This window comes from Gobio gobio, assembly GCF_949357685.1.
Source record: "Gobio gobio genome assembly, chromosome: 17".
Taxonomy (NCBI): domain Eukaryota; kingdom Metazoa; phylum Chordata; class Actinopteri; order Cypriniformes; family Gobionidae; genus Gobio; species Gobio gobio.
In genome coordinates this window covers 21,050,944-21,072,619 of record NC_137110.1, presented here as the reverse complement: position 1 = coordinate 21,072,619, position 21,676 = coordinate 21,050,944, and the positions used below count along the sequence as shown (strand labels likewise).

At 36.1% G+C, this 21,676-nt stretch overlaps 1 protein-coding gene across 1 annotated transcript in view; it reads right to left on the bottom strand.

Annotated features, from left to right (window-relative positions):
• Positions 1–21,676, bottom strand: part of ror1 (receptor tyrosine kinase-like orphan receptor 1) — a 136,637-nt gene that overhangs the window by 40,071 nt on the left and 74,890 nt on the right. Inside the window, exon 2 of the mRNA XM_079840918.1 lies at positions 5,829–5,900. Coding sequence (XP_079697044.1) covers positions 5,829–5,900 — 72 coding nt within the window. The remainder of the gene's footprint in view (positions 1–5,828; positions 5,901–21,676) is intronic.

The window sequence follows — 21,676 nt, the reverse complement described above, 5'->3', positions numbered from 1 at the left end:
GATCTTAAGTGATAATATATACATTTTTCAAGAAAGGTATAATATAAAATTGTATACGTAGTCAATGAATATCCATAGTCCATATTTCATATTCACAGTTTTCATATTGAACTGTTGTTTCCGATTCATTTATGCCATTCATCATGCTTCATGAGATGAGTAGTTAATTCATTAAAGGCATAGGCCATTTCAGATTTTCAGATTGTTGCTCAGAATCAAATGTTGTAATGTTAATATTAATTTTGGTGCAGTTTCAGTTCAAGGCATATAACTCATTACTCAAGAATTTTCTGCAATGCCCATGAAGAAATAAATATATTTTCAAAGCCAAGGCCATCTAAAAAGTTGTGCCTGTGTGCACTACAAATCTGTGAAGCAGTGAAAATTGTCTGTGATAATCTATGATGTATGATATGATAAATCATAATGGTCAAACTGTGAAATACAAACTGTTGGTTGAAATGTCATGCCACATTAGTACACTTAAATGGACAGGAAGAAAATTCTGTCATCATTTACTCATCCTCATGTTGTTTCAAACCTGTATGAACTTCTTTCCTCTGCTGAACACAAAAGGAGATATTTTGAAGAATATGGGTAACCAAACAGTTGATGGGTTACCAACATTCTTCAAAACATCTTCTTTTGTGTTCAGCAGAAGAAAAAAATTCAAACTTGAGGGTGAGTAAATTATGCCAGAATTTTCATTTTTGGGTGAACTATCCCTTTAAGTCTGCGGTTAGTAACACAAGTTCCCCTTCTCTATCTTCAAACTCAGTAGCTTCTTCTCACAGGAGGCCAGACTATGGTGCAATGAAAGGAATGTGACTTTGACGAGAAAATTAATAAAAGTATATTGAGTAGGAGCCATGAGTGTGGCCCCCCAGGGTTACAGGCAGGGTAAGCAGCCGCAGGGCCCACAGCTGTGCAGGTACATCCACAATATTAGTCCTGCTGTGGTGGGGGTTGAATTCCACTGACTATCATTCACCTTTCAGAAAACCCAGCACTGTTTAAACTATACCTGACAGCAGTTTTCAAACTGCATCTAGGGTTACCAGGAATCTGGTGGCAGATTTGAGCAGGATTTTGTTGACCACAACATTAACAGGAATATGAGGAATGGACATCGGAAAAGCTGTTTTTTTTTTTCATCTGGACTTAGGTGAATGAGATCTCGATATTGTTGGTTGAAATTTTATGTGCACTTAAAGCATTAAAGTGACTATACTTGACCCCATCTAAAATTATTGAGACTGTACTTTATCGAAAATACATACTTGATTTCATACCAGATGAAAAAACAGGTGCAAAATGATATATTATTTTGCATTATATAACTGCTATCGATATTTCTTTTTAAAAAACGTTTTATGATCATGAGATTAAATGTTACTGAGTATTATTATTATTAACGTATTTAATTATACTGACAACCCTAGGGTTTTTTTACAGCAAAAAACAAAACAATCTTTTGGTTTTATAACAATAATAATATAAGAGTAAATTATGCCCATTTAGCAACAATTTACAATAATAATTAAATATTTAAATTTAATAATTTAATTTTGCAATAATGTTTACACTATTATTAATTTAATTTAAAGGCCAATTATTTTAATTTTGCAAACAACATTCTGTCTTTATAATATTACAAAAAAAATTCTGCAGAAGTATAAATGGGACTGAAAACATATCTTTTTTTGAACCACATTATCAAATTTGAGGGTCCTTAGTATCAAAAAGAAAGACATTAGACAGTGTTGCAAAGACAAGTCGCTGCAAATTCACACCTCAAAATATATTGATCATGCACATTTTTAAGGCCTTAGTCATTTCTTATGGTCACAATCTCAATATATGAAACCACAGTGAGATATCTGAGGTCTGGGTGACAAGTGAAGTGACTAATATACACAGCATCTAACCATTACTCCACTCCCATTTCTCTTCTTTTTTCTCCTTCCTCTTGTCCATTTGCACCTCCTCCCTTCTCTTTTTACCACCCTCTTGCTCTCGTTCCAGACATGTCTGGTCTGAGGGTGGCTGAAGGGAGAGCTACCTTCCTTCCCATGGAGGATATCTTCTTTATCCCTTCATCTTAATTTCCTCCATCCAAACATCAGCTCTCTTATAACAATATACAAATATGGTTCCCCAAAAATGGATCCGAATGAAGAATACAACCACAGGGGGATCAGTTCCGACCCATAATGCATCTGACTGACAAACCTAATCTTTTGGACACTTCCACTTCCTTCAAATGATGTAAGCATGCGGTGACTGGTTATGAACTTCAGCCAGAAGGAACCAACCACACACAGACCCACATGCACATGTAATTCAGTTGTTTATTTATCAAACATCAGCAAATGATTTGAAGAAGTAATTTGACTATTTAAAGTTAGCGGAATCAAGACAATGGCATCTTTTGTTGGCCGCACAGCGTGGGTGTGTGGACAGTAGGCTCCTTTTTTTACCGTGCTGATAAATGGATGTGGGAAATGGATGTCCGATATAAAATGGAATATTAATACCAATATAAAAGTTAGGTAAAATTTTATTATGATGGTCCACTTTAGATATTCTGTTGACTTGTCTTTAAGTAAAGTTTCACCTACATGTCAACAAACTCATATTAGAGAATCAGTAGAGTATTAGTAGACTGTCTGCTTAAGTAACTTTGCAAGTACATGTCAATTTAGGCCCAATCCCATTTCTACCCCTTAGCCCTTCTCTTTCCCCTACCCCTTCGTTTTGCGCGTTCACGTGAAGGGGTAGGGGTGTCTCGATTCTCTTTTGGTTGGAGTGGTAGGGGTAAGGGGAAGGGCCAGATAGCCGAAGATTTTTCAGGACCACACTTCAAACGAAGGGGTGTGAGGAGTTTCCCTCCACCGACTCCGTGCTGCTTGAATGTGTGTATATTGCCACTCGGGATCGATCACTTGTGTGTCGCCTGGTTGCCAGTTTCTCCGTAGCTTGCTAAACGCACTATTTGATTGATTTGAACACATATTAATAATAGTTTAAAAAATATATATCTGGTCATCCTTCATAACGCAGTCGATATTTATATCACATATCGTCTGTAAACTCTTGCGTTACCAAGGGAATGACTGACTTGACGTATACCGTATGAACATTATCGCAGCACCACAGTAGATAACGAAAACATATCCGTACCGGCCGGCTCGGAACAGCACGGAATGGAAAGGTTGATAAACAAAGAGAACAGTTTGACCGATGGAAAAGCGGCTTCACCAGGCTTGTATCATCTTAGGAAACTCTGGCTCATACGTTTTTGAACTGAAAATGAGCGCCGTTTTATTAAGTCCAAATACAGCGCAAAAATCTGTTGGGAGTGAGTAATTTGTTAAACGTGCCTGATTTCTGTTAGATATAGCCTACGCACTTCATTTAGCTGTTTATACTGGTTAAATGTCACAGGACACTAATAAAATAAACGGGGTATGATGACGTGTAATGGTATAGTAGTGGTGTCCCATTTCTTAGGGGAATATTTTCACCCCTACACCTTGGCACTCTGTTTCAAGGGGCAAGGGGAACGCTTAGGGGTAGGGGTAGGGGAAGGCAAAGGGGTATAAAATAGAATTGGGATTGGACCTTACTCTACTAACCATACCCCTAACAGTCTACTAATACTTAACTAATACTAAATGAGAGTTGACATGTAGGTGCAAAGTTATGTATTTATTTTTTTACTGTATTTTTTTTATTTATATCCAAGAAAATGACGTACATCATTAGGGAAAATAAATAAAGAGAAAAATCAAAACAAAACAATTGAACGGGGTATACATTCTGTTTGGTTGCAAGTATAGGTTCACATATACAGTCATTGATTGTTTACATTACAGTACACAATCCATTTCTTCCAGCATTTTTATAAATAGGTCCTTTTTAAGTCTAAAGATAAAAGTCTATTCTTTCACATACTGTATATTTCTTTAACAACTTCTATCCATTCTCCAAGTAAGGGGATGTCCTGCTTATATCAATGTCTTGTAATACTCTTCTTACATGCCACACTTAATATATTAACAAGATTTACATCACTTCTTAACACAGAGTGCGTAATTTTTCCAAGATACAATGTAGTGAAATTTCTTGGTATATCATATTCTAAAATCTTTTGGATCTCCATCAAAACTATGTCCCGGAAAGGTAGTATTTTTGGGAAACTCCAGAATACATGGAGATGGTCAGGTGCAAAGTTAGTTAAAGTCAACAGGGAACCATCAAAATAAAGTGCAACCAAAAGTTATTCTTATGTTTACTTCATTAAAATGGTTAAATATGTCACAGCAAAAAGTCTAAAAACTATCAATTAGATATCATGAATACACGTAGAAGATTGTGTACAACAGTTTTGGTCATGTTTATCATTTAGAAATCCATGTATCAAATATGATATAGAAGGCTTTATAGGGCTAAGAGTGAAATAATCAAAAATCATTTTAAATATTAATTGTGTGAAAAAGACTTTTCCTCTCACAGTTCCTGCATTTAATAAGGATACAACCAACAGGACAATAGTCATAAACAGCATGTTTGAGATTAAATATGAAACATAGGATATTTGAAGGAAACATGAAGAAAGATCAATGTATATATAACTGGAATCAAATATTTTAATGTTCACCATTTTTAATCAAGCTGTAATGTTGTCAAATTGTGCAAAAATAAATAAAGATACAAATACTAAAATAATACTTCACTGAGTGTATTCAGGTTCCATAAAATACTACATTTTAACATTTTTAAATGTGGCGAAAATTATTACGGCTTGCAGAATTTTTTTTAATAAAAAGTCTCCTGTGATGCATATATATATAAAAAGGAAACTCTTTAAAACACACTCACACTCTTACTGTATGTACAGTATATACATTATATATGCTACAGTATATGCATTTACACATTAAATACAATAGTAAGAATGTGTTTTAAAAGAGTTTGCTTTCTAGTTTAAGAAATACCCATGAACATATACATAACATATCTAACAGACAGGAATTATTTTAAGATCTTTTGTTTCTTTAAAACGTTTCTGTTTTCTGACCTAAAGCATAAGTCAGCTGCTGGTCAAAAGAAAAAGCCTTGGAGTCAAAAGAAAGTTCTTGTGTGGACAGCTGCATTCAAACGCCAGGCAACAAATCCGTCTGAGATTTAAATATTAATCCTAAAGCAATTAGGACCATTTGGAGAAATCGCATAGCGGACAAAATGACTCCAATTCTCTTATTAGTTTAATTACTACTGAGTTTGGTTCAAGACAGGAAAAACACTTAAACCATATGGCAAATTAAAGAATAATATAAAAGGGTCTTGAAATGGAAGGAATGGAGTGCTGATAATAGGTTTGTAGGTATTTGTATTTACTAGCGTGAGAAAAAAGAAGGAGAGAGAAAGAGGGAAACTAAATGGAGTTGTATGAGGGCTCTGAAATTTTGTGATGTTATGGAAAATAAGTTCTTGCTTGGATTCTCCTGACTTTTGTTCCAACTTGCATCTATAACGATAGCACAGACACAACAGATAGGTTTACCATGAGCACGGAAACCCCCAAATTAGTGTGCACTGTACCAGACTGAGGAATTAGGATGACTTAAGACACATAACAAGCTTCTTTCAAAATACTGCCATCCTAGAGCTCACATGTTCCTGCTAGTAATGCTGTCTGCTTTGGCAATCAAAACTTACATTCATCTCCAGACAAAACATCCAGCAATCACTGCCGATCTGTCACATTACTGTAGACCTAATGGTGTCCCTGAGTGGCCTAGCAGAGCTGGGCTAAAACTCACCTCTTTCAGCTCCACTGGACATGTTCCAACTGGAGGCAGCCACCACCTTTGGGTCTGAAGGAATCTCTGCCCCTGTAGATACAAAGCCAGGAGAGACAGTCAAGGAGAGGCACCCAAACTGTGGTGGTATCATGGTACAGTAAAGGTAACAGATGGTTATACGTGGTATTTTGGTACTTCATACAAGGTACTTAGATACCGTATTCATGTACCATGGAATTTAAACTGATACTTCCACATAACATGGTCAATGGAATAGGCTATACATTATACATCTACTATAAAGTACCTACAGTATACTGATAAAACTAACAACTGGAAACATACCCACACAATAGAATCAAATAAATAAATAACTCAGCCAGACTGATTAAGTCCTATTCAATTACATCGATAGGATTATAACCAGTTATTGCATGGCTCATGGTTCAACCAGTTATTACCAGTTATTGCATTATAACCAGGAATTACATGGTTCTGTGGAATGCTTGATTCTGATTGGTCAATCATGTCATCCAGTTGTATGTTATTCCCCGATAACAACCAGTTAACACTGAAGACACAGGCTCATCCTGGTCACTGAAGTCTGCGCTTTACACTTGCTAGGAATGTTTTTTCTTTGTGGAAGTTTTGAGTTTGGGGAGATAATAAAATATTAAAACTCAAATTAATATTTTGTGTACAATTATTTAATTATGGCACCCGGGTATCGCAGACTTGCTCTCTTGTTTCATTTAAACGCAGCTGCTGACATTTTGCAAGAATTTTTTTGTACAATGAATTATAATAAAGGATTTTTGTAATGGATTATAAGATAACAAACAGGTACGATTTTAAAACGGTTTCATCTCAAATCAATATCTCTTATTCCTATAATTATTTATGTGGTGAAATACCGTGTAATAAGAGATATGACTGTACCATATCCCTTAAATGTCAGTCTAGTTTGAACTTGTCGCTTGCTAGCAACTACTTTCTTCATGGAAGCTTTGGAAGCAAGTCAATATTTTGTGTCTAATTATTTACTTATGTGGCAAGTAGCCGTGTAATAAGCAGGATAATGTACATCCAGACGGTTGTTATTGCAGAATAAACCCCTTCAGAGTGACAGAAGACCTAGCCCTGATCACTCTGTCTAGGTTTATTCTGCATTAACAACCAGTTATATGTACATTATCCCTTACTTATTGCATGGCTCATGAGTGGCGTGTGGTCAGATATTTTTGTGTCATGTCTGTTAAACTGTATATTTTCACACTGTCAGCTAATTTTCCTCCACAGCTCTTTTTCTTCTCACTTACTAAAATAATTCAATTTCTTGTCAAAGTACATGTACCATGTAATAAGTGGGATAATGTATAGTGAGCCAGTCATTCTTGCTAAATAAAGTAATTTAGGACGATACAAGTCAAGACTTCTCTGCTCTGTGGGTTAATTTACTTAAAATGTACATTATCCCTTATTTAATTACAATTTTAAGACATGAAGTACAGTTTTTAGGTTAACTGATAAAGCATTTTAAACTATTCGAAACATTGCTAGCCATTTTTTTGATAAATCTGGTTTCAGTTCAGGATTCACTTTTGTGAGAGCAATAATAAAACATACAACAAGAATGTGAAATTAAAGAGACGGTGATGTTGCTATTAGTGCTCTGTGTGTGTTCAGGAGCGTGCAGGTAAACCTGCCTCTAATATATGAAGATTACAGACTTGTTACTGTACAAAGAACATTTTATTATAGTGTAGCAGCACAAAATGGGCAAGTGTTGACAGGTTCAGCGTTAGTGATGCTCGTCTTACAATGGCCCCCTTTGAGTCAGACATTTTACTACAGAACACAATAAACAATGGACTAGGGCAGTACAGAGTCCGAACAGAGGTCCAAGGTGCTCCAGGAATGTACGGGCATTTTTCTCCCTTCTGTTCGTGTGGTTAAACAGAGACAGTCTAAAAAGTAGCAAGACTAAATAAATGATTAAAAAAAGAATGATTGAATTGAATGGCTACTTCAAACATTTTGACACAGACGAGCGCTTTTAGCCTGAGCATGCTAAATAGATTGGAATTTTTGACTCAAGTGGGCCGCACAGGCCATACGTCTGGGCTGACGGAAGGATAGGCTACGTAAATTTACTATAATTCATTCTATATGTATATTTTTTGTAGCAACGGGCCAGCCCACATTGTACAGCGGCCCACTGGGAAAACTCGCGGTGCTCCAGATGGCCAGTCTGCCCCTGTACATTTAAACTTTCAATGTAATATCAAATAACAGTTCAAATTATAATCCAATACTTTACACATGATTTAGTAGGTTAGTCAACATATACAAAAAAGTGTACTTTGCAACTACATGCTAACTAACTATTAATTTGCAATTATATGTCTAACTCTGAATAACTCTCATTAGAGTATTAGTAGACTGTTAGGGTTAGTACAATAAGTTGACATGTACTTGCAAAGTTAGGGTTAGGGGACCATCAAAATAAAGTAGAAATTAAGTATACAGTCTACTAAGGCTCCAATGACTGGTAGTTGACATGTAGTCGCAAAGTTACTTATAGTTAGCAGAATGTCTAAAGTGAAATAAAGTGTTACCAACGTGTGTTAAAAGAAAGTGTACTCTCTGTAAGTGCACTTAAGTGGCCTTTTATTTCATTCATATTATATTATCTCCAATTAGTTTTAATATATATATTTATATTATACTAATATATATATTATAGATTTGCAGTACACTAAGTGCACATTCAATACAATTATGTGCACTTCTTTTTCACAAGGGTAGAAAATAACCACCCTGGAACATTACCAATATGGCTGCCAAGTGAAACAACTAATAAACAATGTGATCTCACTTTTCAGTGAAAAGCGGCAATTATACCTTCCCACTAAAGTCATCGCTAGGTCTTAACAATCCTTACTAAATGGCATTTGTTTATTATCTTCTTTGCTAGCTTGACCAATTTAAAAAATAAGCTTGACTAACCTGAACATTTTTCTTTAGCCTGATTTGAGTGCTATTTTAGCCTGGTTTGAACTATTTTAGTAAGATATAGTCACGTTTTTCCTCATTAATGTAGATAAAAGCTGTACTTACAAGGCCAGAAAATCGTTTTCCAAGATGGCTGCTGAGTAAACTGACTGAGTTGCTTTAAAAAGCAGTTTGGTCTGACTGACTGACAGACAGCATAAGCTTAAGTAAACTCTAAAACAGTGCACATACACTCTTACAACCTTGAAGACAAAGACTTCGGTCACCAAAGCAAATAAATGCTCACACTGTGTATGCATTTGCGTCTGTGCATGAGTGCATCCCTATGTAAAGTAGAGCTGTGGTAATGGATCACACAGACTCCCTGCTAACTGGGCTCACATCTGAGGATAAATCTCCAGTGTCTCTGAGCTCTGCTGGAACTACAAGTGAGGGGGGGGGGGCATTCTTTGTGGACTTCTCGTTCCACCTGGTTCCATTAACGCCAGAAACAGAAAGGTGTGCTTCCATTCAGAAATTATCATTCCTAATTGTAATACACAGTTAAAAATATATACCATACTGCTGTTTCGAGTGAACTACCTAAGGAGGCAACATTTTATGGCATTATGGTTGGGTCTATCGACAATGACTGTTCCTAAAAAAGTAGGCCTGTCTCTGAGGATCCCAGAATACATAGTGACAAGCTCAGTGAAATAAATAAATAAATACATTTAAATTAAATTGAATTACATTACATTCAATTAAAAAGTAAAAAGTTTAGCATAATTACATTACACATTTTGATTATTTAATATTTATTTAATGTTACCAATGCTTTGGCAATGTAAAAGCTTTTTACCATGCCAAAAATCCACTTGAATGTGAATCTTAACAACATGCTAACATCAATTTCTCAGTCTGCTAAATTTGCTGCCTGTGTACAGCGTACCAAATTGGTCACTTATGAGGTTCCATGATGGATAGGATGCTGTCTTAGAAGGCAGCCGGACATGTAGGCAGCGAGGAAGTTCCCAAGGTTTTTTTTTTTTTTAACCAGACCTCTAGTGGTGGTGTGAAATAAATAGACAAATCTCACAGCTAGAAAGTGAAAGGGTGAAAGAAATAGATAGACAAGTGTCAAAGTGTGAACATAGAGGTGTTATTATGTTAACTAGGTGTTAATTTAATGTTAAATACGCCTGGTGTTAGAAAACATGCCACTTTAATGAGCTGCTGATACACACACGCACGTGCGCGCACACACACACAAACCACCACATGCTACAGTTGCTGGAGTTGAAACCAGCAGCTGCAGGGGCAGGTGGTTTAATGCCCCTCCATGATGACATTGACCACAACGGCAAATTACACTCATTAGTGATGTATCTATGACGGGTCACTTCATCTGCTCATTACATTCTGACCATTACTCATTATGGCATGACCTGTCACTTTCATCTGAGTGATCCAAGTGTGGCCTCAAATTAGGATCATCTAAATATATTTCACAAGTGTCATATTTCAGTAGCATTTTATGGTATATTCATTTTTAACATGACAAACACTATATCACCAAACACACACACACACACACACACACACACACACACACACACACACACACACACACACACACACACACACACACACACACACACACACACACACACACACACACACACACACACACACACACACACACACACACACACACACTAAAACCACTTGTAATGTCTATTCAACAAATTCAATGTCTATTAGCCATCTGCCACAAAAATGTTTTGTAATTATTTTAATCTGGGAGCTAATCAGTATGTCCATACTGATTCTTTTTTTTTTTTTTTCAAATGACAGCCCCATTTATAATACATTTCAACTGGTGGGATGCAGGTCAGCTGAATATAACAAAACAGATGAAATGCAGTTTTACTGCAGTCCACATCTGCAAGCTACCCATCATTAGCTAATCATGAAATATTAGGCAAATTGCAGTGTAATTTGCAGATTACCTTTCTAATGTTGCCAAACAACAAAGGAAACTTTAATTGGGAACATTTGTTAATTATGACCTTAAAGGAAAGCAGTACACCTGAAAAATCAAGCAAGGAGGAACAGGAAAGCCTGGTACAGTATACAATAAGTACATGCATCTGAAAGAACATAACGGTTGCAGCTTTTTAGTCCAGTCTCTAGCTTATATTCTTTCTCTCCACTTATTGCATTTGATTTCAAAGATAAATACAGATTCCCACTATTCTTCCCTATTTTACATACAATAGATAAGGCTCTTACACTTTGGAAAATATATTAAATAATAGATATTAAATAAAAGGCAAAAATATGAATGTACAAGATCTCTCAGCAATCATAGAGAAAACGTATTCTCCTTAATCTCCTTATAAGGGGAGACCTGACCTCGGACAGGTGCCAATGATCTGGTTTTGTGCATATGGGAAAGATGCCTACAATTGAGTTTACAACCATGTAAAATGAAGTATACAACCATGCAATAAAATATGATTGTATGATTTGTGTCCTAAACCCGAAATTATGGCTTTTTTATTTATGCAAGTCGTGTTATACTATAATTCCTCATCACATTTTTGAACAATGCAATAAACTGAGCTGATCCCAAGTACTGCATCCCATAAAATACAATTATATAGTGCAGGGGTCTCCAAACCTGCTCCTAAACAACCCTAAACAAACACACCTGAACCAGCTTATCGAGGTATTTAAGGCATAACAGGTAAGTGAGTTGACAGACAGAGAGACCGACAGACAGACAGACAGATAGATAGATAGATAAACCAAAGTGACACAAAGGCACTATTGACATCAGAAAGTTCAGAAATGAACAAAGTCTTAATCTCTAATAAATAATGAGGTCATAATCACTCTGTCACTATATAATTGTAAGTTCCCCTTCAAGGAATTAAATACAATGAACAGCTGGCTGTGTCGTTACAGAGTTGCCTGATCTTCCTGGGTTCGAACACTGCCTGTCGACCTTAATGAATTATTAGCATAATTATGTCGGCACTTGTATGTGAATGGAAAATGTGAAGCTAGCTAGGTCAGAGACAATAAAGCTTTTTAATGATAGGGAGAATGTGAGGGGAAAGCCCAGGCTGATGATTCCGACCATAAACTCTTGTGTTTGGATGTGGGCACTGAGCCCAGCCCAAATGCTAGTGTTTGTCTTGGCTAGGTGTTTCCTCTACTGTCACAACCCTGGAGCAAACACCCACCTCAGACAGGAGAGTAAATCTGAGAGAGAAAGAGACGGAGAAGATCCTTGGTAGAAGAACATGGTCGTTTCACCTTCTCAGGTGTCACCTGGTCCAAATAAAAGGATCAGCAAGACTCCACCTGAATGCACTACAGGGAACAGGAACCAAGCCATCCCCGAATCCGCCACCACCTACCCCACCGTCCTGTCTCAGGAAACCAAGCTGTAATGTGATAACCCTGTTCGGGCTCCAGGGACCCAGATGGTCCGGTATAGACCAGGCGTAGACAGGCTGGAGACTGGGCAATGAACCAGGGTGAGCGCTGGTCATGGATGCTGTAATACAAGGACCTTTCCCATTAGCACAACAAACACCAGAGCAGAACAAAGCCTCTGATGCAGCTGAAAGGTAGTCCTCTCCTCCGGTTAGCTCTCCTTAGCAAGACAACAGCCAGGCCCACCGCTGGGCACCCCTCCTGAGAGCTAAGGGAATGTGCTAGCATTAGCCCCAGGGTGAAAGTACTTAGCTGTAAATAATGGACATCAGCTCTAAACTGCTTTAAGCAGCATTTTTGTGAAAAAGCACTACTGAGAGATTTTGTAATAACAATATTTTTTTTTACATTTCTGGCAATGTTAGTACAAAGATGAACGCTGCCTCCGAATATACCTACTTCCATACTATGCACCACGACAAAAGAGTAGCATGTCTGAAAACATATTCCCCATTCAAAAAGTCTGGCTGTTTTCAAAATAATAAGCTTCCAGTGACTAGCGGTGTATAGTGAAAACATATACTACATCGTTTTTTCTACATTGCCAAGCTTGAGGGAGTACAAACTCTTGTAAATGGTCCTCTATCTCATATGTAACACTGGAATGTGCGATTAATAATACTGAATCAGATTTTTTGGGTGGTTTGTATAAAAAACTAAACAAAATCAAACCAATTCGAGTCCCTTATTTTACATAATTTTTTCAGTGGAATATTTAATTGTAATACATTTATTGGAATGTCTAATTAATAGTAATACATGTTTTTAACAGTTATATAAATTAAGCTGAATTGATATTTTTTGTATATAGAGTAAAATAAAAACTGATCATAACACAGCTATTAAATTATAAATTATATGACATAAATCATATATACTAGCCTGACATCATCATACTCAGATTCTAGTCAGAATATGAGTCTAATACTGCTCCATTGGGCTGTGATTATGATGCGTGTTTCAACCAAACCAGGAAAGAAAATGCCTCTGCACTCAATTGGATAGACCTACAACCAATCAGAGCAACGGAGCAACGCATAGTTGTCAACAGAACTCAACTGCACACACGCTGGAAGAAGTAGAAGAAGAAGAAGAGGAGTGTAAACGATCTTTGGCGGTGTTGTAAAAAATAATTTAAGGATACACAGAGTTCTTGCCAACACGATCATCATTTTTGAGAGAAATAGTTCTCCGTTTAGGATTAGAACGAATTCAACCCAAACGCTCTTTGGTGACGTGCATGATTACGTTACTGTTGAGCATCTGTCCATCATCGTATAAAGCCAGTCCTGACAATTTGATTGGTCTGAACAGCTCTGGTTCGAGCATTGTTGCTCTACAACGGATCAAGTCCAGACCGAACTTCCCGACCTCAAATGTTGAGGGCTGGGCTAAGTTCGGCTGGCATCAAGGCTACATACATATAAAAATAATTATCTATACTTTTATTAAATCTAACTACTATATATATATATATATATATATATATATATATATATATATATATATATATATATATATATATATAAAATATATATATATATAAAATATATATATATATATATATATATATATATATATATATATATATATATATATATATATATATATTAGGGCTGTCAAAAGCTTAATCGCGATTAATCACATCCAAAATAAAAGTTTGTGTTTACATAATATGTGTGTGTACTCTGTTAATTATTATTTATATATAAATACACACACATTCATGTATATATTTAAGAAATATTTGCATGTATATAATGTATATACATTTATATAATCTATAATATATATAAATATAAATTTTTTAAATATAAAAATAATATTTTTTTCTTAAATATATACATGCTTGTGTGTGTATTTATATATAAATAATAATTAACAGAGTACACACACACATATATTATGTAAACACAAACTTTTATTTTGTATATATATATATAATTAGATTAATGTAATTATGTATAATGTAAAGAATACAATATAATTTACATACTCTCTCTCTCTCTCTCACACACACACACACGCACACACACAAAAGCTTTTTTGATTAATAGATTAATAGACTTTAATTAATAGAATTTGAAATAGAAATCTATTGTAACATTATAAATGCCTTTACTGTCTCTTTTGAGTAATTTAATGTGTGCTTGCTGAATAAAAGAATGAAAAAAGCGTTTTATTAGTAGCTTGTAGTGTAGCCAGCTACTTTTTCAGAGTGTACGTTGGCTGTAGCTGAACTACTTTAAATTATGAGTAGCTTATATCTTGGCAAGCTACAGTTTCAAAGCAGCTTCCTCAGCGCAGGCTAATGTGTTGCTGAAACAGCAGTGCAGCACACAGGCTGATAGATATTATATCGGGACATCCCAAGCAATCAAGATCAAGGGGTAGATTAGCATATTCCTGAAAGCACCCGGACCACTTCAAAGCCGGCGCATCGTTTACATACGGTCTAATTTCAGGGGCCCAGAGTGATGTTTGGTCAGACGTGCAACACGTCACATACATGATATTGCTTTACCATTTAATGACCCGTGTACTCACAAAACGCAATCTCTGGGCATATCGGGTCACCCTGAGATCTCGCAGGAGCATTTCGGAATGCGCTCTGCTGGTTACCACCTACTGTAGAAGTCATTTGTTTTCTGCTGACAGGCAGGAGAAAGCGATCTCCCGATGCCAGACTGACAACATGCTGAAATCCTTCACTGGAGTGGAACAGGCTCCTCTCGCATTATCAGAATCTGGACACAGTCTCAGGTGAAGGGAGAAAGGCATGTACCATGCAATCGGTAACAGCACTGCGAGAGCCTGTCAGCATTACACAAGATATGCAACTCACAACATGGTAACCTCAGTACAAGGAGCATTTGAGAAGGATAAGAATTGGTTATTGTGAGACAATTTAAAATGTCGTGGCCGTTTAAACATCACAGGAGGCCCAGGGTTTGATCCAAATCCTCATGATCAGAATTTCCAAACGCTTTCCTCAGTCTTTCCCTAAGCTTGATAGAAATAATAGGGAGAAGTGTAATGAACAAAGCATGCCAGTTGGACGAGAATCGTGGAGCATCTTAAACCGTTTAAAAGCAGTGATTGTCTCCTGCCTAAGGGATGATTGCAGAAAATGACACTGACAAGAGAAAGTGTTTGAGGGCTACCAATGATGCTTTAGAGCTGTTCATCATCCAAGCTCTTCCCATTCAGGACTCAAGCACCCATGCTGCACCTGGTGCTACTTTATACTAAACTTTAGACCCTTGAACTGCTTATTGATGAGAGTTTCTATTAAAGACTTGACAAGCATGGTTTTCTTTCCTGGCATACCGCCTATTAATTCAGAAAGTCTGATTTTGTAAAAAATTATTTTTTTTTAAAGCCAATAGACTTTAGTTTATATCATAGCAAAAAAAAAACATGATTGGCTACAGTAATTGCTGTTACTATAATTTTTTTTTAATATAATATCCATATATTTGTTTCAAAACATTCCCATTCAAAATATGTTCTTTCGTATGGTGGGATATTTGCAATTTATCTGTAGCGTCCAAAAACAATTAGGCCTAATTTAGTCAAAGTACGAATGGACGCCAAAAGACACTTTTTTTGCCACCAGGATTTTGCTACACAAATAACTTTTTTTGCAGTTTTTCTAAACCAGTTAGTGCAATGCTAAGCTAAGGTTTAAGATGTTAAGATAGTTTGCTAAATGAAATAAACAGGGAAAACAACCACACTGTAAATACAAATTTTCATTATAAATACACCATAAAACGATTTTCTAACATTTCTAATCAGGCACTGTATCTCAGCTAAAAGAGAAAGGCTATACATTTTAAACGTAAAAAGTAAAACAGCACATATGTGACCCTGGACCACAGAACCAGACATTAGTTGCACGGATATATTTGTACTGTACAATACACTGTATGGGTCAAAATTATAGATTTTTCTTTTATGCCAAAAATCATTAGGATATTAAGTAAAGATCATGTTCCATGAAGATATTTTGTAAATTTCCTACCATTATATATATATATATATATATATATATATATATATATATATATATATATATATATATATATATATATATATATATATATATATATATATATATATATATATATATATATATATTTTTTTATGTATTTATTTATTTATTATTATTAGTAGTAATATGCATTGCTAAGGACTTCATTTGGACAACTTTAAAGGCGATTTTCTTAATATTTCGATTTTTTTACACCCTCAGATTCCAGATTTTCAAATAGTTGTATCTCGGACAAATATTGTCCTATCCCAACAAACCATATATCAATGGAAAGCTTATTTATTTTAAAAAATTGACCCTTATGAACGGTTTTGTGGTCCAGGGTCACATAAATGGCTTTAAAGGTCCTGTTCTTCGTGATCCCATTTTTCAAACTTTAGTTAGTGTGTAATGTTGCTGTTAGAGCATAAATAATACCTGTAAAATTATAAAGCTCAAAGTTCAATGCCAAGCGAGATATTTTATTTAACAGAAGTTCCCTTTCAAAGCCTACAGCGAACGGCCGGTTTGGACTACATCCTGGTACTTCCTGATTTAATTACGTCAGTAGAACAGTTTGTCGACTAACCTCCGCCCACAAGAATACGCGAAAAAGGGAGCGTGGTCTTGTTGCTCCCTCGTGGAGAAGAGGAAGTGTTGCGTTCGGTTCGGTTGCGTTTGTCGCCATGTCGTCCAGACGCTGTTATTTTCATCCCGGAGTCAAATCACCTTTGTTTGGCCTTCAGGGGCTGTAGTTTGAGCGCGTTCATCTCCCCGTTATGGTAAGAGGCGTGACCTTCCCGGGCAACGTGCCCTAAGCTGCTGTCGATTCACAACACGGGAACCGCTGGCACAATCAGAACTCGTTACGTATTTCTGAAGGAGGGACTTCATAGAACGAGGAAATTCTCAGGCCGTTTTGAGGACAGTGAAAACAGCGGTATACAGATAAGTAAATTGTGTGAAAAATACTGTGTTTTTTTACACATGAAACATGAACACATGTTATATTGCACACTGTAAACACAATCAAAGCTTCAAAAAAACACGAAAAACGGGACCTTTAAAGCTAATCAATTTGGACTAAAAGCCACAAAATTGCAATTTTCATTGCCCACCATTCTTTAAGTCCATCATCAAGACCATAAATCTGACCTCAAAAGAGGTGTAATACCTGAAATATGAGAATTAAAGATGAGATGATCCATTTACTTTGCCAAACAAAACCATAATTGAATAAAAATCAATCATTCGGTCCATTTCTTCAACACACAGGTGTTTCCGTGTGCTTGTAACTTTTCCAAAGGGTTACTTCCTTGCCTTTATGCAAAAGTTAATCTCCCTGATTTATGGTAAATCTTGCAGCTGGGAAATGGGAGACAAGTACGACAGATAAGTCATGGGCGATGTGTTACCCTATCAGCACCAGACATATTCGTGTGGAAACGGATGTCTGTGTGTGCAGAAGCTGTTAGTTCCCAGAACCGCTGCATTGATACATATCTATAAAAACACTACTGGGAAACTAATCACATAAAACACTCTGACATTGATCAATACAAACCGTTTGTCTTTAAACATGATCCATTAATGGACGCACGGCACTATTCACAAGTCTACCCAGATGGAATGGAAAACATCTGTGGGCTTAAGAGCCTCACTCACATACTATGTCTTTGTCACCTGACCCAATGGTGTGACAGTCACGGCAAGATGAACCAGATTACGAGCCAGAACCATCTATGTTTCCAGTAAAACTTGCAGCCATTTATTATTTTCTCTTTTCTTCCAGCCCAGTTTTCCTCTTGTTGCTTAGCCAGCTCTGGAGAAAGTGCCAGAGGGATGTCTACAGCTTTGGCTGCCTCAAGCGTTCTCTTCTGTCAATCATACGGACGGTCTCTTGATACCACTCCCCTCAAGGGTTAGAGAAATAAGCTGCAGAATTCCTAAGAACCTTTAGCTGACATAATGAGGAAGACAGTAAATGTGAAAGAAACGGAACGAGAGAGGAAAAGCAAGTGAAAGGGATGGTGACAAAGACAGATAGAGAGCATTGAGGTCAATTGGACAAACATTTGCCAAAAACCAAAGGATATTCCATCTGGGTCAAGTAAAATTAAAAAATTTAAAAACAAGGGAGTCTTCCGAGGAAGTTTTAAAAAGACTTTGATTGATTCACTATATTAAAGAATAACATTATTTCTGCTGTTATATGCGACATCCAGCTGAGTATTATTCCTCTGGAAAACCACAAAGACTTTCATAAGAAGACAACACGGGGAGAAGCATGCATAAACTGTCAAGTTAAGGAATTGAAGAGAAGTTGATGAAATAAGCTGTACTATTGTAAAACTGGCGGATGAATCTCAAGGGGAAAGTTTATACTTTCAATAAGAGAAGAAAATCAAGAAATACTGCACAGAAAAGGGTGAATTCACTAAACAGTTGGGGTACATTGCGTGCAGTATTTCAATGCAAAATGTCTTTCACACAGAATGTGTTTTCACATTTAAAAATGTGAGGCAGAGGGCAGTGGGGATGGATCTTGATTTTTAGAATCCTACATCATGCATGAGACCCTACAAAAGACAAGACGAGAGCGCAATGGTCAGTTTTTACATAGATAAACGATTGAAAATCAGCACAGTGGAATGCAAAAATGCATTGTGTGTGAACGGTAGCTTACTCACCCTGTTACTCACTAGCCACCTGCAATTTAGTTTAACCAGGGGCTAAATTCACTGAAATAGCACTGTAGAGAATGATCATTCTGTCATCATTTACTCACCCTCATGTCAATCCAAACCTGTATGACGTTCATTCTTCTGCAGAACACAAAAGGAGATACTTTGTAGAACGTAGAGCTCCAAAAAACACTGAACTTTTTTCAAAATATCTTTTGTGTTCCACAGAGGAAAGGAAATCATACAGGTTTGGAACATCACAAGAGCGAGCAAATGATGACAATTTTAATGTTTGAGTGAAATAATTTTGAACTTTACCAATATGTCTACAATTCACACCTTTAATTTGTTCAAAATGTTACTTTTTTCAATTTGTAGACGGACTGGCCATTCGTTTTTGAAATGCGTAGCCCAACAATTTGTTAGCATGCACTTATTTTATTTTCAATAAACTAAATGAAAACATATTGCTTCCTTGATTTTATCTGCATCCAGGAAAGAGTACAGTTGGTATTCTATGGCCAAACACACATTTCATCAGAAATCAGAGTCTATCATTTGAGGAGCAGACTCTTCCTCAGCAGTTGCCTCCTAATGCAGAGGATTTGTCAGTATTCCAGTCTTAATGAAAATCACATCTCTGGTTATTTGAAGAAAAGTAGATTGCCAGATGGAGACTCGCTGACAGTCACATCCAGTTCTCTCTTTGGTGGTTTTCAACAGAGCATAATCATCAGAAAAGTATCATGCAGCACAAATTAGATTACATCGATAAAAAAACAAACTCTCATCTACAATTTAAGAAAGTAGGGCTTAATGTGAGTGATGGCAACGTGAGGGGAAGAAATAATGTGAAGCAGTGTTTCTCGACTAGTTTTGCTTCAAGACTCAAATTTCACATTGGACAAATACCAAAACAGCTTATACTCACATAAGTAAACAAAAATGTAATTTAATCAAACTGAAATGTATTGCTAATTTAATACAATATTACATTTAACAAATAATATTTAAAAAACTAATTCCTTGTGATATTTGTCAAGATTTGGATCATGACTTATACATGCATGTCTGTAGCTATTTGTCATATACAGTGTATAAATGAATTTTGACTGGAACACTATAGAACTTTGCATGCATGTGTTTTAATGGGGTGAACATTGAACGAAGAACAATGAGTGAGGATGTGGGGTGAAGCCTGGATCTGGTTAGACACTGGGCTGTAAACAGCCAGAGTGATGAGCGATGAGTCATGGGTGTGTGTATGAGCTTATGCACACTGTAAAAATGTTTTCATTATTTTGTATATAATCTCTTTTTCCATCCATTTAACTTAACACAATCATTCATGTAATTTCACCTTTAAAATGTTCTTAGCAGATTTTCTTCATGCATGCTTTATGAATGACTATACATACTTATATTTTAAAACTTTTGCATTTCAACGTGAACAGAGAAAATGACAAAAGAAAAAAGATAATAAATCACACCATAAAATCAATGTATAGTAATATGAACTAGCAGTGAAGAGAATAGACTGCATGACTGAACATTGAGGCCTACCAGCAAGTGAAGAGTAGATGTTAATGAAGCATTAACTAAGCGGATTCTCCAGAGGACTTGACTTCAAGGGAAAACTATACAGCTGCAGCACAAGAAGGTTAAAGAGACTGAACAGCAGGAAAGAAATCTAGGTGAAAGGAAATCCTATGGGACATTAGCAACGGAAGCACGAGACCTGCTCGGTGCCATCTTTGCTCAAGGACACTCGGGTCTGGAGATTTTTATATGAATCACAATAAATGTAAATGATGATTGGTACCACAAGACACACACAGTCCAAACCCTAATGTGACGTGAAAGGTGGCACACAGATTATTTTTATTTTTTTTTAAAGTAAATGTTACGCTTTTTAAGAGCACCCCAAAAAATGGTCACTGGCAAAACATATAAATTGTAAGTATTATATAACAATAAATACATGTATAATGCCACATTAATGTTATAAGTTTTCTATTTCAAATAAATGATGTTCTTTTCAACTTTCTATTTATCAAAAAACACTGAAAAAAAATCTCACAGTTTCTACAAAATTATTAAGCAGCACAACTGTTTACAACTCTAATAGTAAAAAATGTTGTTTGAGCACCAAATTAGCATATTAAAATGATTTCTGAAGGATAATGTGACTGAAGACTGGAGTAATGGCTAGTGAAAATTTAGCTTTGCCATCACAGGAATAAATTACATTTTAAAATATAGTTTTAAACAGTTATAAATTGTAGTAATACATCAAAAAAGTACTGTTTTTACTGTATTTTGGATAAATGTTGTCTTGGTGAGCATAATAGAATTCTTTCAAAAACATTACTGACCCCAAACTTTTGAACGGTAGTGAAGGTCTGAATCACACAAGACAATGGGGAATCAATGATGAAGAAGGAAAAGGCACCACAAAGAAAGATCTCTTTCGTATTACCTCATTTCCTTACACAACTAGTTTGAGATACTTGCCTATAAAATCCTCATGCATTCTGCAAAACCCATAACATATTGGTCCTATTACTGCCCATCCACCAATACGACTGGAATAATTTGTGGCATTGTTTAAAATTAATAATAATGTGCAGGTAACCAGGGGA